General features: G+C 36.5%; 1 protein-coding gene across 1 annotated transcript in view; it reads left to right on the top strand.

Moving 5' to 3' along the window:
* The first annotated feature begins 3,132 nt into the window (after positions 1 to 3,132).
* LOC136036900 (propionyl-CoA carboxylase alpha chain, mitochondrial-like) overlaps positions 3,133 to 26,980 on the top strand; it is a 97,458-nt gene continuing 73,610 nt past the window's right edge. The window contains exon 1 of the mRNA XM_065719276.1: positions 3,133 to 3,234. Within this exon, the coding sequence (XP_065575348.1) occupies positions 3,181 to 3,234 (54 nt within the window). The 5' untranslated portion in view covers positions 3,133 to 3,180. The remainder of the gene's footprint in view (positions 3,235 to 26,980) is intronic.

Genomic DNA, 26,980 nt, shown 5'->3' on the forward strand with positions numbered 1-26,980 from the left:
CCATTGGATCTATGCTTTAAAAACCTCACCATTGATTAAATCTTGGAATTTAAGTATTAAGAGAACACCATCCCCAACACACGCTCCTGCCATAGAGTAGTCAAAATTAGAATCAGCCAGGCAAATGCATCTTTTAGAAAACTGACCCAAATTTGGCGAATCCAATCGTACTCTCCAACTCAAGCTGATACTCTTCAGCAGCAATGGCCTTTCGACGCTTGTATATTGTTCTGAAAACTGGCACTTAGGTCAATATCTTGAAAGGAAACTCTTCGGGTTCGAAAACATCTTTTTAAGGTGCATTCTAAATAACCATTGGACCAACAAAATAACAAACGAGATGTTTACAAAAGATGTCTCAAACAGAAGATGTTAGTGCGGCAGAAGTTGTCTCAGCCCCTAGTTTTTGAAGTTACTAAATACCAAAAGTAGAGATATCTCCTACGTGTGATTTGCATACCCAAAACTCGACTGCTAAAGGTCGCCTTGCAGTGGTGGCCACGTAGTACCTGAAGAAAAGGACGCCTGAAAAACCGTTACGAACAGCCTACCGAACTTATCTCTCAAATATCAATGCCTTGCTTCAACCTGAATGGGAAGATGTCTGGGCTGCTGCAGCGATGAGGGATGACTGACTACTTTTGTTGTATACTCTCAGTGGCTCTTGAGGCACAGGAAAATCTAAAGTTTAAGGTAGCACAAGGATTACCGATCAATGTCCTTAAAGGAGAAAATTTGCGTCCCCGGGCCCTCCTTCTTCCTCCCCCTCCCCACAAACTTTTTGCAAAAAGGAGGGCCTGCTGCGCTTATTTTAAAGCAGTATCATGCAAGGATTTTAAATATATTCTTGGAGGAACATAATGGATCTCTGGCTCTTCAAAAATCCTTCAAACATCACTCCAATTGTCAACTTCTAAGGCGGTAGCCCACATTTTTCGTTCGAAAGGTGGAAATTTTTGCACTTAGATTGAAGTGGAGTTCTACAAAGATTTTCAATCATTAAATTTAGCTGCACAAAGTTGGTCCCGAGCCTCACTATCATCATCCTGTCCCTTCCCCAACCAACTTTCCAGCAGAGAGGTAGGTATATTGCACCTTACTTGAACTTGAATTACGCAATGATTTTCAATCGATATGATAGGAGAATCAAAGCACCATAGACCCTTCCATACTTGCTGCCACCACTTTTTCAGTACAAGGCTAGGCATGCCATTTATCAATTTATTTAGTTAAGGGCACATTATGGGTAAGTATGGGCCCTGTTTTTAGCAGAAATATTGGCATGCTGGACGACTTTTGAAACAGATTCATTCACAAATTTCCAATTTACATAATTTGGAGACAAAAGAAGGGGCCAGTGGCTACTCCCCAGGCCACTATCAACTTTTCAGCAGAAAGATTGCCATGCTTGTTTTCAGTAACTGACTTAAAATCATTGGGTGAATACGTTAGGTAAATGAGACATAAGAACTAAATTTTTCAGGAACCCACTACCTTTTTCTGACTTCTGTTCAAATGTGCTTAGACCATTTTCAAACGGTACAAGCCCAATTAATTTAAACAAGAACATTTAGCGATGGCTTAATGAAAAAAAGTAAATTAAGATTTAAGCTGTTCTTAGTTTCCTATCCAACATTTTTAAAACCCCGGTCAGTTTGGTTATACTGAAAACTAGGACTAACTAGAATCTTTAAAAAAAGAAAAAATAAATTTCCCTCAAATTGGTTGTCCTTTTAATTTGTATTTTGGCTTATTTGAGAAGTTACTCGCAATGTGAGCCCTCAGTGGGAAAATTTAAGAATATTTCTTCAAAAATGTATTTGCCGATCTTTACAATTTGTTTTTGGGAGCATTAAACTTTGTTACAAGACTTAAGCATATTTTAGCTTTTGTGTTTTACTGACAGACCAAAAAGCTAGTCCAATGAAAACAGGAGAAAATTGGTTTTTTTTAGCAAAACATGAGAAAATTTAGTTTTTCAAATGGTTTAGCCTTTCATCTCTTAAAATGAATGCCATTATGTTATAAGTTTCCCATGCATTCATATGAGTATGTCAAAATATATTAAAATCATAATATTTCCATCAGCACAACTACTATTAGCATAAACTTGTTGCAGCACTAAGCCGCCTGAGGCCAACTCAGCTTCACATACTTCTCCACCAGCTCAGTTTATTCAAAGATTTACTCTCTACCATTCCTAAAAAGTTTCAATTGTCTTTAATTCCCTTCTTGTATCGTAATCCATTCTCATTCGGCGGTGATGATATATCAGTTTGGCCCCAGATGGATGGCTATGAAAAAACCTTTGGCAATTTGTTGTTCTTCATACATAGAACATGCAGAAGTCATTTCATCCATTGTTTCATTGCAGCTCTAGAAAATGGGGTAGGACCATATTTTTCATGCAGTTTTTTATTTGATTTACTCTTAGCAAAACACATACCTGAGAATATTCAAAGACAATTGACATGGACAACATTTAACAATTCTTCCTCTGTCTTTTAAAGCACCTTTATTTAAAAACCATACTTGACCATTGTCGGAATATATTTTTAGGATAAATTATCTTCCAATCATTTAGTTATTGTTTATTAAATCCTACCCTTGTGGTTACTTTTGCCTGTAGTTCAAAAATAAAATTTGATCTTGTTCCTCTAAAAAAAATTTGTCTTTGCTATTGTTTTATCACATAGGTTTAATTAATATTCGTCAGAATATAAACTTGTTTCTTATTGGTAGATTATTTTTAGGTTGTCGAACGTAAAGGTTTTTTATTCTTCCATTAAGATTACATTAAGATTAGCGTAGATTACAGGAGGGGAATAGAAAAGGATTATAAAGCTTTGTTTTTTTTTTTTTTTATGGCACTCGGGTTTTCTTATAACAGTTTGAAAACAGGATCATTTAACTTGTGACACAAAATTATAATTAATTTCGTTCCAAAAATTAAACTAAACATAAAAAGGAAAAAGTTTAATTTGTATGCTCTGGGACTAGATCTTTTACTGTTTCAGCAGACTAAATAATTTCAAAGGCAGAGTTAAAAATGCTTCTTCCATAAATGTACGCAAGCATCCTTTTAATTTGGCTCAATATTGCACTATCGTCTAACGCTTATCCTTTCAATAATCGTTGACAACGATGCGGCTTTGAAAAAACTTCTTTCAAATCCTAAAAATGTCCATGATTAGTAAAAATAAGATTTTGAATGTACTATTCCTCTACAATTATGTAAGTATTAAAAATTTGCTTCTGTAATTGCTGTTGATTATTACTATTATTCTTCATAGGCCTTATAGTCATTTAACCCTACCTGCATGTTAGCCATAAGGTAGGCCAAGACCTAAACAATTGCTTTCTGAAAAGACTGTCTTTATTTTTTTAAAGGAGTTAAATCTGAAATAAATAGGGTAAAATTCTAGTTAATTGAATTCTCTGTAGGTAGCAAATTACTGAGTAATATGATACTTTTTAGACTGAGACATGCTGTAGACAAAGTTTTAAGAGAAGAACAATGCAGTTTTAGAAAAGGTAGAGGATGTGTCAACCATGTTTTCACTCTTAGGTTAATAATTGAGAAGTCCCTTTGTTGTCAAACACCTTTGGTCCTCAGTTTTATCGATTATGAGCAAGCTTTTGATTCTGTTGATAGAACAGTGTTAACAAAGGTCTTATCATTATATGGTATACCAGAAAAATACATTAAAGTGATTTGCGGTATGTACAAGAATAATACTGCTGAGGTAATGTAGGAAATGAGGTTAGCAACTGGTTTTGTATTAAATCAGGAGTTAAGCAGGGTTGTGTTCTATCCCCCTTTATATGGATCATTTTGATGGACTTTGTCTTAAAGAGCACAGGAAAGGCAATTGGAGACCATGGAATCAAATGGGGAGGAAGAATGCTCCCGGACTTGGATTATGCTGATGATTTAAGCATACTAGATGAAAGTATGAGCAAAATGAATGAATTTTTAGAGGTTTTACAAGTTCAGGGTGCTAAAATAGGCTTAAAAATTAATGTTAAGAAGACTAAGTCACTAAGGCTAGGAATAAGTGAAGATGAACAGGTGACATTAGGTAATGAAAAGATTGATCAGGTTGGGAGCTTCAGTTACCTTGGTAGTATTATTAGTAAAGATGGTGGGAGCAGTGAAGATGTTAAAAGTAGAATAGCTAAGGCTCAGGGTGTTTTTCCACAGTTAAAAAAAAGTTTGGAAGAATAGAAAGATAAGTCTGCAAACCAAGATTAGAATATTGGAAGCTACAGTGATGACAGTGGTCAAATATGGCTCTGAAGCATGGGCACTCCAAAAAGCAGATGAAAATCTACTAGATGTTTTCCAGAGAAATTGCCTACAGATTGTTCTGGGTACCCGGCTGACTGACCATATTTCAAACAGTAGGATGTACAGAAAGTGTGGTTCAATCCCACTTTCTGGGGCTATAATGAAAGAAAGGTTGAGATGGCTAGGCCACATTCTACGGATGAAGGATGACAGATTAGCAAAGATTGTCTTTTTGGCCAACCTTCTGGGGCTACATGGAAAGCAGGTCATCCTTGTCTGGGTTGGGAGGATGTTATAAATAAAGATTTAAAGGAAATGGGAACTTCCTGGGAGGGTGTAAAGAGGGAGGCTTTAAATAGATTAGGTTGGAGGTGGAGTGTGCGTAGCTGTGTTGGCCTCAGGCGGCTTGGTGCTGCAGTGAGTTATTAGTAGTAGTAGTAGTAGTAGTAGTAATTGACTTCTTGATATCTCAGCAAGGGTTTAGGTTAGGAAAATGAAACTTTCAGGGATAAGTCTAGAGGCTAAAGTATGTCCCAGGAAGGTATTTTAAAGTACCCACCTCCACTCCTTCTCCCTATAGAGGGCCCTGAAATTTGCCTACATGACAGGTCTATGCCTATTGAAATTTTGACAAACCAACATTTTACCTTAATTTTCAGTTACTAGTTGCTTTTCTCTGCCTTTAGTTCTGAAAATGCAATTCCTGTTATTTGAGTAGAATTTTGAGCCATATAATTTTTTTATTTTCAAAATTTAGGAAATGTATTTGCATATTTTTAAAACCTTATAAAATGGAATTGAGCCTATTTATGAAGCTGAAAACAATTTTGTTGTATGTCAATTAAGCAGAAGATCTATTTTGCAAGGTTTCACTTTTATAACACACATATTTTTAAAGGTCATCAAAAGTCAGGGCCCTCTAGAGGGAGAAGGAGTGGAGGTGGTTGCTTCAAAATACCTTCCCAGGACATACTTTAGTCTGTAGATTCATCCCTGAAAGTTTCATTTTCCTAACCTAGACCCTTTCTGAGATAGCAAGAAGTCAATTAACTAGAATTTTACCATAAATAGTTTTTGGTACCTTGGAAATTAGAATAGTTAAGTGAATAAAACTTGCAGGAATGTTTCAAGAGCCCAATAATGCTCTAAGGAAGTCTTTGGTAGTAACTACCTCCACCCCTTCCCCCATCATAGGGAACTGGACTTTATGAACTTCCAAAATTGGTTCTATTTTCAAATAAAATGAAATATATCCTGCCCCCTGCCTAATGGTAGGCTACCAGATGTCTAAGCATATAGCCAGGGGGAAAAACAGTATCCAATTAGTCAAAATTATGTAAAACTCAAACCTTCACAAGTTGTTACTGTATGGGTATAGGGTTGGTCCTCTATATAAGGAAGCATATCAAGAAAACAATTCTTACCTCATAATGTGCTGTATAATCCTAGTTAACTTATTTTGCAATGGGAGAACCTTATCTTCATTTCTTTCTGTCTTTTTCCAGTTTTTCTGTCACATTTTCAAATATCTGTGTTCATTTGTTAAGTCTTGATAATCATTTATAAACAAAAAATTGAAGTGCTGTTTAACTAATCTAATTTTACTTAACCTAATTTATCAGCATTTGTCTATTGGTATATTTTTAATAGATGACATTGATGATGTCTAACTACAAATATAGATAAGTTGAAAATAGAAAATAGAGTCTAATTCATGTTTATTTTTCAGGATTTCGTTAAAAATTCTGACTATACAAAATTTATAAACTATTATTATTCTGCATATTATGAAGTAAGAATTGTTTTCTTAACATGTTTCTTTATGTAAAGGACCAACCCTGCATGTATATCCTTGTTACCAAATAGGAATTAGGCTAAAAAAATTGTATAAGTTGATGAATAGCTAAAAATTAAAAATGCTAATTATCCTATTTTGGTGTATATATCTGTTTGGTGTATATATCCATTTGGTGTTTCAGTTTTATTTGCATATTAACAGAAAGCTGATTGTCTTTTGATTCTAAATATATCACTTTTATTTCTTGATATTTATTTTGTATAAACCAAAAATATTAAATATAATTTTTTTTTCAATTGCTTGTCAAAATAGAGACCACATTCAATTTATGATGACAAATTACTCCCACTGAGCTGGCTCTAGTGAGAGGTGATTGGGTCTGTACTTGCATTAATTTAAAAAAAAAAAAGTTTTTCCTAGGAAAGTAAAGAACAAAGTTGAAATTTGAAACAGACAAAAATATTACTTCAATAAAACAAGGGTAAAGGTACCACTGATTTGACAGTTTTTGTAAAAAACTACTTCTTTTACTCTGAAAGGCTCAATTTGGAAACTTTTGGTTTGAAATGGGTTTCAGTATGTAGGAAAAACATCTATGAATCTAACTGTTTGATTGGAAGTTTTATTAGAAAAGGGTACAAATTTTCTTAAATTGGAGCATTTTAACCTATAATTTGACAGAACAAAAGAGTTACCTGTTTTTGATGTAAGTTGGAACCTAATTCAACACATCAAGTACTTGTGGAGGATCCTGGTGCAATTTTGTTGTTCACAGTGAAAGTGTTTTCAATATTTGGCAGTTTCAAAGTTAATCTACCATTTTAATCCACTTTAAAAATTTGTAGTTTTGACTATTCTTTGTTGTGAAAGTCCAGAATTCTTGAAATATGCATGTCCTACTTAAGACTGTTAAAAGTTTGTGACACCAAGGAGTTCAACATGTTTCATTAGCATTTTGGGCGGGATAGCATCTTAGAAAACAAAAGTGGATTTCAAGAATTTTAAAATGTTTATTGTCATTATATTTGACTAATTGAAATTTACTTTCATTTGTAAATTTTTAGCTTTATCCAAAACACGGGCAGGATTTTGACAAGGGTCATTTTGATAGTTCTATGACATACTTCAAGGATCAGCAGGTTATCTACATATTAACACCTTTGAGGGAATCTTGCCAATTTCATTAATCAATAATACAGATAAGAGTGGTCCTAACAAGGTTCCTTGAGGAAGTCCATGCTAATTAGTGAGGGGTTCAGTGAGAATGTTTAGTATTTTACAGCTTGGGATCTATCTGAAAGAAAACATATATAAAATTTTCTAAGAGAAGGTCTAGTTCAAATTTATTCAGTGATAAAGAATTAGGGTGTTTTGATCAACCAAGTCAAATGCTTAAAAATATGAACATAGTATGAGGCCAAGGAGCAGTTCCTTGGAAGATGGAAAAATATAGCATCAAATCAGTAAAACTATTATTTAAAAAACTTTTAAAGTTTTTTGTGTGTGAAATATTGTTAATAATAATCATCAAAATCTTTCAATGTTGAGAAAGTACCCATAAATTCAGCAACTATATTTTTATCAGAGGACCCTTGAATTTTGACACCAATTGTTTCTCATCTGTTTTACATGTTCAGTGAAATTTTGATAGTGACCCATATTTGGATAGGACCTGTTGCTGTCTGTTGAACATTTTGACAAGGTTACTATAAGTTATTCTCTAAAGAAGTGAATCTCATAATAGAAGCCAATATCTACATTTGAATAAAGCTGAAGAAAATTTTTAGTTCGTCTGTTATTCCACTACATCAGACAAGAATTTTCAACACTTGGAACATAGTTTTATCAATATAATATTAGCTGCCATTTTAACTCAATTTTATCTAGAAAAAGCCAATGTGGCTACATTTTAGAGAAGATCAGATGGATCTTGATGGTAAAGGATACAGCATTAGACTTTACAGTCCCTACTGGTAGTGCTGATCTCTGTTTCTTGGCCCTTCAGCTAGGAAGTGCAGTGGGGGGTTGAGGGGCAACCATCCTGTGCTTTTGCACACCCTTCCTGTTACCTTCCCTAGATTTCTCCAGGTACCCATTTAGAGCTGGGTCGACTCTGGCTAAGCTTACAGAGTCACACCACTGACACCCATCCCAAACTGAACAATTGGGTACACTGGGATTTGAACCCGCGTCCTCTCAGACAAAGGATCATGAATCCAGCACACCAATCCACTCGGCCTGATCTTGATGCATTTGTACCAATGCGCACTGCCACTTGGCAGATGGATCTTGATGCATTCGTAATATTAAAGAAGTAATGACAGCTTGAACATGATATAGCTAAAAAAAAATTGTCAGGAGTTCATTTTGTGTTGAAAACAAAAAACTTATTGAATTGAATATTCTTTTCTTATCTGAGTGTATTAGATATAGTGTCCACATTTTGCAATGTCAAAAACATAATGATTTCTTTAAGAGATGGCGTTCCAAGTCACAAATAAGCAGAGTTATCCTGTTTTGAAGGAAAATTTTGACAGTGGTGCCAAAATTGCACTGTTGAATCATTGGTGCCTTTACCCTAGTACAAATGAACCAACTAATTATGTTTCTCTATGTTTCTAGAACTATTAAAAACTAGTACTTGTAATGAAAACACAAAAATTAAGCATAAAAAACAGGAATATTGATTTCTGTGTCAAAAGTGAGTATGTAGCCTGACAACAATAAACTAATTTATAGAGCTATTCATAGTCTTACTCCAGTTGTGACATCAGTAACTTTCAGTATACAACTAAAATTATCTTAAAAAAATAAAAAAAAGGTAAAGAACACAGCATTAGACTTCACAGTCCCTACTGGTGGTGCTGATCTCCGTTTCTTGGCCCTTCAGCCAGGAAGTGCAATAGGAGGCTGGGGGCCAACCATCCTGTGCTTCGCACACCCTTCCCGTTTACCTTCCCCAGATTTCTCCAGGTACCCATTTAAAGCTGGGTTGACTCTGGCTGAGCTTACAGAGTCATGCGCATAAAATTAATTTTTTTTAATAGCCTCAAAGTAATTGAACAGCATACAGAAATATTGAATTGATTTATCAGGTAGCAGCTCTAATACCAATAGTGAGTAATTTACCAGCTTAAACTGTAAGAAATATGATTTGGTATTACTTAGAATGAAGATCAAACAAGACATGATATGAACTCTCGAAATCTGGTTATTTTTATCTAAACAACAGGGAATTTCAAGCTAAAATGCAAATTCTAAAGCTTGTCTATAGTCCTAATGCTATCAAGTTGGATTTACTTTGAATTTGGCTACAAACTAATCATGACATGTCCTTTTCAGAGCCAAAACAGGAGCCAGTCATTAAACTGAGTCAGTGTGCAGAATTGATACCAAAATGAAAAAAAATAATAATAATAATAAAGCAACAATCCTAAAATGGACTGTTGCTTTATCTTAAAGGGATTGACAATTTTTTTATTCTGTAAAAAGTGTCCTTTATAGGTTTGCTTTTATTGTACCAAAACTCCTTTATTATTTTGTGTTTTTAGTAAAGCTCTAGTTTTATATAATCTTAGAAACATAGGGAAACATAATTAGCTTGTTTATCTGTACTAATTTTATTGATATATACTAGATAGGCCATGAAGTAATGATTTTTGTCTATTTTCAGTTTCAACCTTGCTCTATACTTACCTTAGAACAAGTTTTATTTTTAAATTAATCTTTGTTTGTTTTTAATTAAAATTTAATGTAGAAACAATGCTGCGATGATCTTTTTTATTTATTAATTAATAAAAAAAAATTCCACAAGACAAGTTTTTCAAAGAAAAGTAAAGAGCTCCTTTAAGCCAAAAATAAGCAAAAATTAAAGTCAAATAATCTTTCATGCATAAAACTACCACAAATCACTATCCATACAAACAGCAATTACAATAAATACCTAAGTCAAACTCAAAATGAGCAAAAACTAACACAAGTAGGGCTGATAACCCCTATGCCTTCTCAAGTCCAGAACACAATTTGCGCTTTACTGGAAAAAAACAACAAACAAATTACCATGAATTGTCAGTTAAATTGACACATACTGGTATTTTTTCATTAAGATTTTGAAAACATTTCAGTTTTTTACAGTTTTATAAAGTAAAGTTGAAAGAAAGAGTCAAACTTTAGCGTAAAGAGTGGGGCGTTGAGGAAGGAAAAGCCCCTTTCATATACAGAGTAATTTCTGTTTGTTTTAAGTTTTAACGTTGCTCCTTACTTTCAGTTTAAAAAAATGTTTTTTTTTTCAAAAGAAGTTTTAAAAAGAAGGTATTGGGGTTGTCAAAGACATAATTTCCAGATATTTCAACTACACTGAACAAAATGGCTATCTAAAAATTTTTGATTTGATGTATTACGGGAATTGATGGCTGTAGGGGGAGGGGTTTGTTGCCCTACTTTTGACTAATCACTTTTGACTAATAAAAATGGTACTAGCCTTTTCAATTTCCAATTGAATGAGCCTTTTTGAAGTTTCTACAACAACTCCTTCAATATGAAGTGCATGTCTAACATTTTTAAATAATAATGCATTGTGCCCATTCTATTCTCTTCTATTCTATTCTGATTACGAATCCAATGAGCCCCCTCGAAGTTTATATGATCACCCTTTCTATATATACCTTATATGCCCCCAGGGCATAACTTACAAATTTTGCCCTGAGGGCTGTCAGGGGGGGGGGGTTGCCATCCTCAAAGACATAAATTCTGGACCTTTCAATTATATTGAACAAAACGGCCATCTCAAAATTTTGATTGGATGTGTTTGGGGAAATGGTGGGCTTGGGAGGGGAGTTAGTTGCCTTTCAATCACTTTCGACGATTGAAAAGGGTACTGACCTTTTAAATTTCTGATCTAATGAGCCCTTTTTGAAGTTTCTACAACAATAAATAGCCATCTCAAAATTAGAATCAAATGTACTTTGGGAAAATACGAGGTATAGGGGGGGGGGGGGTATCCCTTCTGATCACTCTGAATCTTAAAAAGGGCACTAGAGATTTTGATTACCAATCCAATGCTCCCCTACGAAGTTTATACAATCACCCTTTCTATACATACCTTATATACCCCCAGGGTACAACTTATAACGTTTGCCCTGAGGGCTATGGGGAGGGGGCTGTCATCTTCAGATAAATTAATTTCCAGACGTTTCAATTACGTTGAAAAAACTGCTATCTCAAAATTTTGATTGGATGTGTTTGGAGAAATGGTGGGCGTGGGAGGGGGGTTAGTTACCCTCCAATCACTTTCGACTATTAAAAGGGGTGCTAGCCGTTTCAATTTCCAATCGAATGAGCTCTTTCCGAAGTATCTAAGACGTTTTCAAAGTTTACATGACAACAAATGACCCTCTAAAAATTTCTATCAGATGCACTTCAGGAAAATACAACTGGTTGGGGTGGTATCCACCCTTCCATCACTCTGAATCTCAAAAAAGGCACTAAAATTTCTGATTATCAATTCAGTTAGCCTCTTCCGAAGTTTTCACCTTTTCTATATAATGTGTATATGCCCCCAGGTCATAATTAACAACTCTTTCCATGAGGGCTATAGGGGGGTTGTCATCCTTAAATATATAATTTCCAGTCCTTTCAACTATGTTGAACAAAATGGTTACCTGAAAATTTTGATTGGATATGTTTGGGGAAATAGTGGGCATGGGAGGGGGATTAGTTGTTCTTCAATCACATTCAACTATTAAAAAGGGTACTAGCCCTTCTGATTACCAATCCAGCGAGTCACCTCCGAAGTTTAGGCGATCACACTTTCTATATATACCTTATAGGCCCCCATGCCACAACTCCCCTTGCCCTGAAGGCTGGGGGAGGTTCATCCTCCAAGACACAATTTCCGGACTTTTCAATTATATTGAACAGAATGGCTATCTCAAAATTTTTAATGGATGTGTTTGGGGAAATGGTGGGCGAGGGAAGGGGTTAGCTGTCCTCAATCAGTTTTAACTATTAAAAAGAGCACTGACCCTTTCAATATCCATTTTAGTGCGCTGTTTTCAAAGTTTCTACAACAACAAAAATGGCTATCTCAAAATTTCTATGAGATGCATTTTGTGGGAAATACGAGTTTTTTTTTTTTTTTTTGGGGGGGGGGTATCCAAATATGCCCCCAGGGCATAACTTACAACTCTTGCCCAGAGGGATGTGAGGGGGGGTTGTCATCCTCAAAGACATAATTTTTGGACCTTTCACTTACGTGGATCAAAATAGCTATCTAAAAATTATTATTTGATATGTTTGGGGAAGGGTGGCCGTATGAGGGGGGTAGTTGTCCTCCAATCACTTTCAACTTTTAAAACGGGCACTAGCCGTTTCAATTTCCAACTGAATGAGCCCTTTTCAGAGTTTTTACGACAACAAATGACCATCTAAAAATTTCTATGAGATCCATTTCCAAAGTTTATACGATCACTCTTTCTATATATGCCTTATATGCCCCCATGACATAACTTACAACCTTTGCCCTGGAGCTGTGGGGGGGTTGTCGTACTCAGATAAATAATTTCCAGACCTTTCAGTTAATTTGAAAAAAATGACTACCTCAGAATTTTTATTGGATGTATTTGGGGAAATGGTGGGCGCGGGAGGGGGGTTAGTTGCCCTCCGATCACTTTCCACTATTGAAAAGGGCAATGATTCTTTCAAATTCCAGTCGGATAAGCTTTTTTGAAATTTCTTTGACAGCTAATGGTCATCTCAAAATTTCTATCAGATCCATTTCGGAAAATACGAGGTGGGGGGGGTATCCACGGTCTGTGAGTCTTGAAAAGGGCACTAGAACTTCAGATTACAAATCCAGTGAGCCGACTCCGAAGTTCATACGATCACCCTTTCTATGTATACCTAATATGCCCCGGGCATAACTTAAAACTCTTGGTCTGATGGCTGTGGGGGGAGGGTTTCTATCCTCAAAAACATAATTTCTGGACTGTTCAATTACGTTGAACAAAATGGTTATCTCAAAATTTTTATTGGATATGTTTGGGGAAATGGTGGGCGTGATAGAGGGATTAGTTGTCTTCCAATCACATTCGACTATTAAAAAGGGCACTAGTCCTTTCAATGTCCAATCGAATGAGCTCTTTCCGAAGTATCTAAGACAACAAAAGGCCATTTCAAAATTTCTATCAGATGTATTTCGGGAAAATACGAGGGGGGGGGGTGGTATCCACCCTTCTATCGCTCTTAGTCTCAAATAGGCACTAATCACCCGATTAGGAATCCAAGGAGCCCCTTCTGAAATTTATACTATCACCTTTTCTATATAAAGCTTATATGGCCCAAGGCCATAACATACAACCCTTGCCCTGAGGGTTCTAGGGGGGTTTTCATCCTCAAAGACATAGTTTCCGGATCCTTTAACTACGTTGAACAAAATGGCTAACTAAAAATTTTGATTGAATGTTTTTGGGGAAATAGTTTGCGTGGGAGGGATGTTATTTGTCCTCTATTCACTTTCGGCTATTAAATAGGGTACTAGCCCTTTCGATATCCAATCGAATGAACCCTTTTTGAAGTTTCTACGACAACTCCTTCAATATGAAGTGCATGTCTAAAAAAAAGATAATAATAATGCATTGCTCTTTACTTAGACAGAGCTATTGCGCTGCCTATAATACGGAATAATGTATGTTCGTTTTGAGTTTTAATGTCGCTCTTCAGTTTCATTTGAATACTTATTTTTAATATAATTTATAATTATCACCGATCTAGGGGAGATACGACACCTCTAGAAAATACTACAGACAACCTTGACAGCTACGAAAAAGTTCAGTCGATAACATAAAGTTCATTATCCATACTTCACAAAACAATACATGTTTTTCGGGAACGTTTGTTTTTCGATTTTGCCTGAAAAATCGGTAATGAAGACAGGGGTTTATAAATCGCCTAGTAACTAGCAGAAACCAGAAGGTTACTGTAACAAAAGAGAGCGGTCTAAGGGCTCATGTAAAAGCTTATATTTATACCTTATCGCTTTTTAAAGGTTTGACTTAATAGCCAATTCCCACAAAGTAGACTTTCAGTTGTTTCCCCCATTTTTTCAAATGAAAAAAAAAAATGCCTTTTCCAATGAAATGACCAAAAAAGGTTTTTTTTTTCAAAACCTAGCCAGGAGCAAAAAACTAAGGGGGCAAGGACATTCCTTCCCTTCAATTACCGCCGTTAGAACTAGCACTAAGGCTTCATCGCAGAGTGAAGTTTGAGGGCTCAATTCAAAACGGTTGATCATTCAAGCTTAATTTTTGGTAGATCTTTAGTTGAAAAGTTTTTAATTTTAGTTAATTTGTTTTCACAATAATCTTTTACTTTAAAGATGAGTAGGCGACTTATGAAACGTATTAAGAGGGTCTGGAGGGGGGAGTATATGCGAGGGGTTCTTATAAACCTCCAGTTAAGGGCTTTGGACCATAATTATTGCAATGATACTGTTTTGTGCTTCCAAACTCTTCCACTTAAGAAGTGGCACCAAAAGTGCCGTTTTTAGTGCTATAGATATATACATATATAGACAAGTGTATTTTAAAGCCACATATACAGCCATGAACACAGTACAATAACATAAACGAAAGGCACAAATGACATAAACTTTGATCAGCAATCATCAATAAAAACTTAAATGAAACAGTGCATTAACCTAATACTAGTACTTAATACTTGAAAAGAAAAATGTGGCACTTTTTCAGTTTTTAGTGCTATATGGATGGTAAAATTGATAAAACTCATGTAGATTTGGGTAGTAGGTTTAAAATGAGCCTTTCCGGGATATGCTTTAAAAATGAGTGCATCAAATTTGCAAAAACAGTGGATTATCTGAAAAGTAATCATAAGTTGGGATAAACTATGATTGAAAAAAAAAATCCAAGCTGGAATTGAACGCATGATTATCTAATTTGAGGTCCAGCGCTGTACTAAGAGAACCAGACCCCTAATAATGTAATTTAATATATTGGGGTTTGTAGGTAGCTCATTTAGGGGCCCTGGAGGAGGAATGTGCGGGAGGTGTTCCTCCAGTTAAGGGTTTTGGACCATAATTATTACAATGCTATGGTTTTATACTTCTAAGATTTCCCACTTAAGAAGTGGTACCAAATGGACTTACTTAAAAAGTAAATCCAAGATTTTCCACTTAACAAGTGGGACCCCGTTTTTTTTCAAAACGCGTTTTTTAAATTTTGGTTACTATGGGTTGTTGTTTGCTCTTTACTAAATTGCAGCTACCCCTGCAACCATGATATTGAAATAGATTTCCTTCCCGGGACATGCTTTAAAAAATGAGCCTAGAAAATGACTGAAAAAACAAACAAACAAGCACAAGATACCGACACCGATATGCCCAATACGATATATGTGATACCAATGCGACCGATACCGATACTGCAATACCGATATGCCCAGCACCGTGTACAACCTTCCCCAGGGACTAAGGAGGGTCATATCAAAATCAAAACCATGTTTATTTGACCTTTTATCTATGTTAAACAAAATGGCTGTCTCGAAATTTTATATGATGACTTTGGGGGAGGGGGCCTATAAGGAGGTGGGATAGTTGCCCTTCAATCTTTTCCATCACTTAAAAAAAGGCACTAGCAAAAAAAAAAAAAAAAGCAAAAAAGGAGACACATCAGTGCTACCCATGCAAAAAAGTGCTTTTTCTTTGTGTTCAAGGTGAATGGCTGTAATTGTCCTATGCAAGGTTTTTGACCATGCTGATTCCAATGGTGCACTTTTTATTCCAATCAGATGCCATTTTCACGGGGTTTCAGGCTCTTTTTTATGATCACCATAAATTTCTTTTCGCAATAAACTTTTACTCTTAAGATTAACGGAAAGAATAATTACCATTCCTAATTCAGTGTGAGATTGTAATTTTTTTCACTAGGCAGATTTTTCTTAAAAACGTGTTTTGCTCTGTGGTTAGTAGCTGCAACCATGATAGGGGGAGTCTGAAAACCCGTCTTTATTTTTCCAGGATGCCAAAGAAAAATGGTCTTTGCCAAAAAGGAGTCTTTTACCCTAGGCTGTATACGAAATAGCCCACCTGTTTATTATTCTAGTTTGTTCCCCAGCTTCTCTGTTTCATTATATTTTGTTTTCATTATTTCATTATGTTTATTATAGTAGTTTTTCTCCTCAGAAGGAAACACTATAAAACTTTGAAATTTACTTTAAAAAGTTATAAATTACTCCCTTATATCATCCCTAATATTGATTCACTTTACTTTACACTCACCCCCCATGTTCAAATATATAGCCCAAAACAAGGGTTAAATTATCCATGAATTTTCTACGTGTGACTCTTTCCTTCACGTTAATTTTATGACAAACAAACAAGCAGCATTGACAGCATCAAGTAGCAGGAAAATTCATGAAGAATGTAGCTTATAATTTGGGCTGTATATTTGACCATTAACGGGGGAGGGAGGTAAAGCTAAGTGAAATATTCTTAGGAATAATATAAGTAAGTGTTTTATAGTGTTTTTAGATTTTACTATATTTCCTTCTGAAGGGGAAAAACCACTACTGTAACTCTTGATCTTTAACTAAAAAGGACAAATGATTCATTTCACTGTCTTATCAATTTGAAAAGTTATAAGCACTTGATACAGTAGGCTAGCAAATCCTTATCTTGGTAATCCCTTAACTTGGTTAGACAGGGAGGGAATCTTCATTCATTCATGTGAACTTGTAATTATGGGCGACTTCAACCTTAATTTGTTTGACCGGAGGTCATCCTCGTCCTTGGATTTTCTTTCGACAATGCTCGCTTGTGGAACACTGCGTTCTGCATGCATTCCAACTCGCATAACTAACACTGCCGCTTCTTTGCTTGATAATATTTTTTCATCTTTGACGTTGGTACGAAATTCTATATTGATGAGTGATATCTCAGACCATTTTCCTGTTTTTTCCATGTATGATTTTTCCGATTCGTTGCCAAGGAGGAGCCAAGAAGCTGGTTTTTCCTCTTTAAAATTTAATGATCAGGACTTGCATATTCTTAGGTCACGGTTGGCAGGTCGTTCGTCGAGTATTTCTGAAAATGAATCTGATATAGAGACTTTTTGTTTAATTCGTTTTATAATTCTTTGAAAGAAGTTATCTTTGATACATGTGATACACCCCAGTCGAATCCAGTATCGAAAAGAACAACCCCTTTGAATCCTTGGATGACTCCTGGACTCCTTAAAAGTTGGAGGAAGAAAAATTATCTTTGGAAGGCTTACAGATGCTCTAAGCCATTTTCGCGTGATTCTCGGCTTCAACTTTTCAAAGCTTATAGAAGAGTTTACAATTCGCTTTGCCGAAGGGCTAAATCGTTATTTTATCATAGAAAGTTCTCTGCGTGCGGTAAAGACATTAGGAAGACATGGCAAGTAATCAATTCTGTTATCAGGCCATCTTTTCTGCCTCCTTCTGTCCCTTCAAGTGTTGTGATTGACGGGAAAAATGTAGAGGGTGAGCTAAAAGTTCAAGATGCGTTTACTTCCTATTTTGCTAATATTGGCAAAACTACAGCCTCTTCTGTAAGTCCTTCTTCTTCTCTACCTGATTTTAGGTCTTATCTAGGACCACCTTGTCCTAAATCAATGGCATTGGAACCTGTCTCTGAAGCTGAAATAGCCAGAATTGTCAATTGTTTGAGGGGTTCTTCATCTTCTGGCCCAGACCGTATTCCGACTAAGGTTGTCAAGTTCATTCTTCCTGTCATTGTGTGTGCCCTCACGAGACTTGTCAATCTTTCTTTTGAAAATGGTGTCTTCCCAAGTGCTCTAAAGCGTGCTCGTGTTATCATCCTTTTTAAAGGTGGATCAAGGAATGATCCTGCAAATTATCGTCCCATATCTCTTTTATCAGTGTTTAGTAAAATTTTTGAAAAAGCTATGCTTTCTCGACTTCTTGATTTTCTTAATTCTAAACACTTTTTTCATGATTTTCAGTTTGGTTTTAGGGCGAAACACTCAACTGAACATGCATGTGCAACTCTCTTGAATTATTTAAATTCAGCTCTTGACTCTGGTTTGATACCTGCTGCTCTTTTTCTTGATGTTCGAAAAGCGATTGACTCATTAACACACAAGATTCTTCTTCTGAAAATGTCCCATATTGGTATAAGAGGGAATGCTTATTCATGGTTTCTATCATATTTATCTGGTCGAGTCATCTCGGTTCATCCGGACTTTTCTAATCCTTCTGGAATAGAGTCTGGTGTTCCACAAGGATCTGTCATTGGGCCGATACTCTTTTTAATCTACGTCAATGACCTTATTAATGCGGTTAAAAATTTAAAACCTACCATTTGCTGTCGTCTTTGTCAACCAGTATCCGTCACTAGCTGTGACAAGAGTTTGTCCTTACCGGATACACTTATTGCTTTTGCTGATGACAGTACTCTTGGCACAACTGGTAGAAGTGAGTCTGATCTTCGTTCAAGTATGATAGCCCTTTTTGAAAGAGTTATCCAGTGGTTTGATGTAAATTATCTTGCCTTAAATGTCGAAAAGTCATGTTTTCTCATTTTCTCCAGAGTCTCAAAGGCTTGCCCTGATTTAAATGAAATAAATTTATCAAGAGGTTCTCTAAGTAGACCTAAGGATCGTTATGTTCGATTCCTAGGCATCTTGCTTGACGAAAATCTTTCGTTCAAGCATCATATTGAGCTGATTAAAATGAAAGTCTCCAGGAGTCTCGGAATCCTTAGAAAGCTCAAATATATATTTCCAGGGTCGATTCTTAGACTCTTGTTCTGCAGCCTAGTTCAGTCTTATGTTTCATATTGTTCTGTTATTTGGATGTCAACTTTTCCCTCGTTTCTGAAGCCACTTTCAAAACTTTATGATAAAGCAAGGACTCTTATTCAGGAAACTAACCGTTTTTCACTTAAACCCTTGTTTGATTTGAAATCTCTCTATTTTCTTTCTTGTTCTTCTTTCGTTTTTTTACAGTTGCACAGCCATCTTCCTGCTGCCATATGTAATAATATATCTTTTGTTTCTGATCAATCAACTTATCATCTCCGCACTTACAACAATTTACTGGTTCTTCACACACCGTCAGTGAGGTCTGACTTCAACCCTCTGACAGCTTGCAACAGGATCTGGAACATGCTCCCAGATTTCGTACGACACTGCCACTCGTTTGGTATGTTCAAAAATTATGTTAGAGATTTTCTAGCTAGTAAATAATTTTGTTTGTTTGTTGTTTTTTGTTTTTTTTGTTTTGTTTTTTTGTTTGTTTTTTTTTGTCTCTTTATTTTTTATTCCGGTTTTCCTTGGAGTTGATGTCTCTGGATTGAGTTGGATATTTAATTGAGTTGGTGAAATCATGTGCTACCCCCTGCCTAGCTTGTCATTTTTTGGAGATTATTAAGGTGGGCGACTCAATTTTGTTTTTTGGTTTTTGTTTATATTTTTTTGTTGTTGGTATTTTTTTCTCCCCTGTTCTTTCCCGGCCATGGAGCCTTATGGGGGAGATTGTCTTGAAGTAATTTTTTGTTTATGGATTTTAATGTTAAATAAAGAACTCAGAAACTCAGAACTCAGTTAAATAAAGTTAGCATCATTCCCTACTAAACTGGGATGAGACTTTCTTAAAGTCTACAACCAGGTGTGGAAAAAGTTCCAAAGCTGCCAGTAGTAGAATTTGACAGAGTTCCAATAGCTGCTGACACTTTAGGAGCACAACTTGCATTTTGACAGCTTTTCTTTGAGCCAAAAGTATTTTATGTGTAAAAATGGTATTTCCATACATAATCTGGTATTGCTACTTTGTTACCGAACTTTTTGCATGGTGGTCTAAAACTAAGTTGAAACATATTTCAATAACACAATTCTTAATTTATAAGGTAGAATTACTTTGAAAATAAGAACTTTAAGAATAATGAAATAAGAATATTACATCATTGATTAAAAAAAATAGACTTGATGAACTCAAGATCTGTCCGAAAACACGAAAAAATGTATAAATGGTCGCGAAAACAAGGGTAGGGGAGAGGTGGGTACAGTGGCGCAGTCTGCTACAGTGGCGCGCTTGATCCCATTGCCACCTGTAATTGGATTAAATTCTAAAAAAAATACGCACTAGGAGGGCAGTCACATGGTCTATGATCGTCAGCCATTTTCAATTTTTTGGGGCGATTGTAGTTTTTGAGGTATGTGATTAAGTGCTTTGAAAAATAAAATCTTGGACAAATGGAAAATATTTTTTGACTTTGCTAAGGTTTGTAGGCTACAAATAGTGTCGAATTCTGGCGAATATTAGTTCATCTGGAAGCTCCAACATTTCTAAACATAGTGCAGCCATCTGTTTGTCTCTCGGTCATTATTTCAAATTTTGGTTCACAAAATGGATAAAAGAGGGCATTTCGGCTACAAAGGCGCATTTTGGTGGAGGGTATAGTGGCGCACCCCGAAATTTTTTTAAATTCATAAACTTCACGCGGTAGGTAGCCTATATGATAGTTTTAACTTCTACTACTACTACTACAAACTCGTCGCAGCCTTAAGCCGCCTGAGACCGACACACTGGCGAACACTTCTCCTCCATACCACCCTGTTTAAGGCTTCTGCCCCCAAAGATTTTGGGTAATTTCTTATGATCTCGTCCCAGTCTAACGTGGGACATCCTGTCCCCCCCCCTTCAGACCACTAAGTAGAACTAATCTAGGAATTCGATCGCCCAGGTTAGGCTGGGGTTCTAGGTTAGGCTACAAGTTCTAGAAGTTCAGTAACAAAGGCTACATCCCCCAAACATTAAATATTGGTCTTTTGCAGAATGCCTAATAAAGCAGAGCGTATGAAGCTTGCCGTGCACGCGGTACTGGAATTGAAGCTTTCACAACGGGCTGCTGCCAAAAAATACGAGATCCCAGAGGCAACACTCTGTTGATATGTAAATAAGGCTCGCAACGCGTCGGACAATAAAAAGCTGACTTTAAAATTTGAGCTGAATTACCAAGTCCGTCAAGTGTTAACTGATGAACTTGAACAGCAACTTCACGATTATTTGATAAAGGCATGCAAAATGCACCATGCTTTGACACGGCTCAACGTCCGCCAATTCGCTTTCGAAATCGCAAAGATGAACCAATTGAAGGTGCCATCAACATGGCATGAGAAAAAGATGATGGGGAAAGACTGGTATTACAGTTACATGAAACGCTTCCCAGACCTGTCTATCCGCAAAGCCGAGGGAACAAGCTTGGCCAGAGCCACGGCATTCAACAGAACAACTGTAAACGAGTTCTATGACAACTTGGAGACTGTTATGAATAAGTTTAAGTTTCAGCCTAGTGATATTTATAACTTAGATAAGACCGGGGCAACAACAGTGCAGAGACCACCAAATGTGATGGCACCCAAGGGGCACAAACAGGTGGGCCAAGTGACTTCTGCTGAGCGAGGCGAACTGACCACAGTCTGCTGCACCATCAATGCTCAAGGTAATTTCTTGCCACCTTACTTCGTCTTCCCAAGGAAAAGATTTGGCTCCCAGTTGATGAATGGTGCACCACCAGGCAGTGGTGGTAGCGGTTCTGCCAAAGGATGGATGACATCTGACATTTTCCTGCTTGTCCTCGAACACGTTGTGAAACATGCCCCCTGTACAAAAGAGAGACCCATATTGCTGATAGAAGACAACCACTCTTCTCATGTGTCGATCCAGGCCATTCAGTGCTGCAAAGATAATGGGATAGTGGTTCTGACTTTGCCACCCCACACCAGCGGAAAGCTACAGCCAATGGACAGAAGAGTCTACAAATCATTCAAAAACTACTACAACATCGCCTGCAATGACTGGATGGTCAGCAACCCCGGACAGACGATTGGCATCTCTATCATCGCTCAACTTGTTGGAAAGGCCTTCCAACTCTCCTTCACACAGAAAAAAATTGTCAGTGGCTTTGCTGCTACTGGGATTTTCCCCTTCAACCACCTATTTTTCACAGACGACGATTTTCTCGCATCAGCTTTGACCGACAGACCAGACCCTAATCCCAGTGCAGCTCCAGAGGCCAAAGAAGTCAAGCAAGAATTGAATAGTCATAACGAAGCGGGTCCAAGCTCTGCCTCCCCTACCGCCGTTACACCCGAAGCTGTAAGGCCCTACCCAAGAGCGCCCCCCAGGAAGCTGCCAGAAGGAGCTCGGAAGAGGAAGAAAACCATCATTGCCACGGATACCCCAGTGAAAGATGCTTTAGAGAAAGAATTCATGGAAAGGGAGGCAAAGAAAAAGGCCAAGACTTCTAAGATTAACCCCAAGACAAAGAAAGCCGTTGTCCAAAAGCCAGTGCAAAAAAAAACAGAATGTCCAACCTAAGAAAAAGGGCAGTGCTGTTGGATACTTTGCTAAATTTGACCGCAATTTCAAGAGAAATAGTCATGTAAAGACCCTGTTTTCCGATTCTTCGTCTGATGATGACTTTGGTGACTGCCACAAAAGGCAATAGTAGCTGTGATAGTGATGAAAGCCTCCACTGTGGCCTTGAAGACCAAAACGATTTTTTGTGTGACGATGAAGTCCATGTTGGAGATTATGTTCTTGTTTGCGAGGGGGAGATCAAAAAGAACAAAATTTACTTCGTGGGCGAAGTCCTCTCTGAGTCCAGCTTTGACATTGAGCTCATGTATATTAAGAGAATGGTTCCTTTCTACAAGTTCATCAGGACCAATGAAAATTACACTTTCAGCAAGTTGAGTGTCGAAATGAAGCTACCTGCTCCAAATATTTCTGGTGGCACAGAAAGACAGGCGGAGCAACTGGTCTTCCCCATTGACCTGACTGTTTACAATATGAACTAGTGTGCCTTCTTCTTTTATTTTCAGTTCATTATTTTTTATTTCCTTACTCATTATACGAAGTATTCATCTTTTAGGTATTTTTGGTTCATTATTTTGTACTTCCTTACTCGTTAAACGAAGTATTCATCTTAGCAGTTTGATTGCGCCACTGTTCCAGATGGGTGCGCCACTGTTCCAGATGGGGTGCGCCATAGTTCTCATCTAGTCGGCAACAAAAAGTGGCTGTCAGAAAACATGACTCCATCAAAAACTGGTTCAAAGAAGAAGTGTGAAATAAATCACCAGTGTAGAATAATAAACTGCCTGCACAACAGTTTAAAAATCGTCCAAAAATGTTAATATTTGCCAAATTTACGATGCTTTGACCTGAAAGTGCGCCACTGTACCCACCTCTCCCCTATGTATGCCAGCTGCTTAGCCTTAAGCTACCAACTCTAATATACTATTAATATCAAGCTGAAGACCTATAAATTGCTAGATTCCAACAACAAAGATTTGTTCCAGCTTGCCCAGTTATTAAAAACCAGAGGTCATTCAGCAAAGCTGTTTTGCAAGCATACAAACACAAGGGAGAAGAACAAGTTCTTCTTCAGCCACATCACAAGCCTCTGGAACAGTCTAAACTAGACAACTGTGAGTTCACTGACCGTTGAAAGCTTCAAAGCCAATCTCAGCAAGCAGTGGGTGACTAAACTGGGACTTGTACAATGGGAGGGAGCAGATGTCCCAAAGTATTATCATCAGGTTATTAATGTGCACTAAACTTGTCTATACCACTAGAATTTGTGATGTTAGGTAATCGTATGCATCATGTCAACAACTGGAAGAAAATTTCCAAAGACACAGCTACTACTGAATCTGTTGACATTTTCAAATGAAGATTGGATGCTGATTGGTTCTTGAGGGAGTGTAAACGCAACTGGGAAGCTACTGGTCACTAAATAACAATGAAAACAACTTGAATCATGAATTCTGGAGCTTCACAAGAAAAAATACTTAGATTGCTCCAACCTACAAGCCTCAATTTCTATTGATCAGATTTTGTGTTTCCTTCCATTGTTATCCACACTTTTAAATGAGTCTTAAATGATAGGTTATATTTATTCAGCTGATTCCAATGGTTTTGCAGCAACATTATGCAGCTGGTTGGTTAAGAATACAAATACATCTTAACAAATAAATACAACAATTCGACCAATAGCAGAAATTATTATCAGCATATCTGGCACCAATAAGGGCAGAGAGTGCTTTTATCAGGGTAGCAACTCTTATACTTGAAAAATGTTGATTAGAGGATCAAATAGTGCTTTTCTTTTGTAGTCATTATGTTTCCTTCAGAAAAAACATAAAATACAGTAAATGTTTGAGTCCGTAACTTTGCTGAGTCCTGATGTGTAAGGATTTCTGGAATTTATAGGTTTGCCTTAAAGTAAAAGAAATCTTATGGCTGAAAATCCTGCTCAAGTTGTTAGAATTACGTTTTCAAAACCTAGAGTTAAGAAAGGCTCAAGTAAAAACTAAATAAGAATGTAATTTTTGACAAAGGAAGGTAGGAACATGCCTTTCTTTTATGTATTTTCGAAGCCTCATTCATAGGAAAGGAGTAGAGGTATAAGATAAATTCTGGATAAGGTTGTTTCGGCTATCTTGGAATGTAGTTGAGTCAGGGAAACGAAATTTTCAGGAATGAATTCACAGCCTAGACTTTCTCATGGGAAAGGTCATTTGAAGAATTTATCTCCCCCTCCGACCCTGAAATGGAAACTGACCTAGGATCAAACAGTTCATGGTAACGAACTGTAGTAGGGAGCGACCCGGCTCAATAGTAACCGGAACTCTAAAAAAGGGAAATTCGATACCAATAGTTACATCAAAATAATCGTATTTGAATGCTGATTTTAAATATATAAGTTTCATCAAGTTTAGTCGTACCCATCAAAAGTTACGATCCCGAGAAAATTTGCCTTATTTTAGAAATTAGGGGGAAGGATCCCTTAAAAGTCATAGAATCTTAACGAAAATCACACCATCAGATTCAGCGTATCAGAGAACCCTGCAGTAGAAGTTTCAAGCTCCTATCTACAAAAATGTGGAATTTTGTTTTTTTTTTGCCACAAGACAGATCATGGATGCGTGTTTATTTGTTTGTTTTGTTTTTTTTCCCAGGGGTGATCATACCGACCCAGTAATTCTAGAATGTCGCGAGAGGGCTCATTCTAACGGAAATTGAAAGTTCTAGTGCGCTTTTTAAGTGACCAAAAAAACTGGAGGGCACCTAGGCCCCCTCCCACGCTCATTTTTTCCCAAAGTCACCGGATCAAAACTCTGAGACAGCCATTTTATTCAGCATAGTAAAAAAAAACCTAAAAACTATGTCTTTGGGGAGGACTTACTCCCGCACAGTCTCCGTGGGAGGGGCTGCAAGTTACAAACTTTGACCAGTGTTTACACATAGTAATGGTTATTGGGAAGTTTACACACACTTTCAGGGGGATTTTTTGGTTGGGGGGAGGGGTTTATGGGGGGAACTTTCCATGGAGGAATTTGTCACGGGGGAAGTGAATTTCCATGAAAGGGGTGCAGTATTTTTTAGTATTTTTTTAAAGAGCAATGAAAAAACAAATATGAAAAAGTTTCTTCAACTGATTGAAAGGAGCAGAATTAAAACTTAAAACGAACAGAAATTATTACGCATATGAGGGGTTCACCTCCTCCTAATACCTTGCTCTTTGCGACAAAATAACTTTATTGATTTCAACTATTTAATCTACGGCTTTTGTGATTCAGGGGGTCATTCTTAAGGAAATGGGACACAATTTAAGCTTTAGTGTAAAGAGTGAGGTATTGACGAGGGGACGAACCCCCTCATATAGGTAATAAAAACATACGAATTTAGAAGTTCATTACGTAAACTACGTATATTTTTACTAATAAAAATGTTCGTAAAATTAAATGTTCTAGTTGCCTTGTTAAGTAACAAAAAAATTGGAGGGTAACTATGCCTTCTCTTCCGCTCCTTTTTTTCCTCAAAATCGTCCGATCGAAACTATGAGAAAGCCATTTAGCTAAAAAATAAATAAATATGCAAATTTCTTTTTAATGATTCATGTGCGGAGAGCCAAAATCAAAACATGTATTAATTAAAAAACGTGCAGAAATTAAGTATATAAAAAACAAGTTTTTTAACTGAAAGTAAAGAGCGACATTAAAACTTAAAACGAACAGGAATTACTCCGTATATGAAAGGGACTGTTCCCTCCTCAACGCCCCGCTCTTTACGCTAAAGTTTTGTACTGTTTTAAAAAGTAGAGTTGAGAGAAAGAGTCAAACTTTAGCGTAAAAAGCGGGGCGTTGAGGAGGGAACAGCCCCTTTCATATACGGGGTAATTTCTGTTCGTTTTAAGTTTTAATGTCGTTCCTTACTTTCAGTTTAAAAAAAACTTTTTTTCTTTTTAATTACTTGTATAAACAATGTTCTTGAAATTAACTTTCAGAAATAGATCTAAATTACAAATGATATCCAAGTAAAGTTATTTTGAGTTTTCATATCTTCACTAAATATTGATTTATGTTGTTTTAAATGGTTTTAAAACATATGTCTTTAACAGAAAAATAAAGGCAGATGCAGATTGAAACTCTACTCAGAAATTTAGAATTGTATTTCCGAAACCTAGAGTCAAAGAAAGGTGAACTTAAAACCATATTTTTTTTTACCTAGGTTGCAACCTGTCTTTAATGCTGTTTTCTACGTGTTAGAAATAAGGTACGAGTGGAGATGGGAGTTTGAAAATACTTTTCCAGAACATGATTTTGGTACTGATTTCATTATGGAAATTTGAATACATAAAAACAAAACAATTTAAAACCAAGATACAAAAGGCCCTCACTTACAGCTTGGCTGAAAAAATAGCTTGTTAACAACTTCTCAGGGTGTAATTTTGTCTCTGTATTCATTCTTGAATGTTTCGTTATCATAATCCACCGTTTTTATGGCACTTAGTATTAACCAAGTGACATATAGCAATCGCAAAT

This window comes from Artemia franciscana, chromosome 16, assembly GCF_032884065.1.
Source record: "Artemia franciscana chromosome 16, ASM3288406v1, whole genome shotgun sequence".
Lineage (NCBI taxonomy): Eukaryota > Metazoa > Arthropoda > Branchiopoda > Anostraca > Artemiidae > Artemia > Artemia franciscana.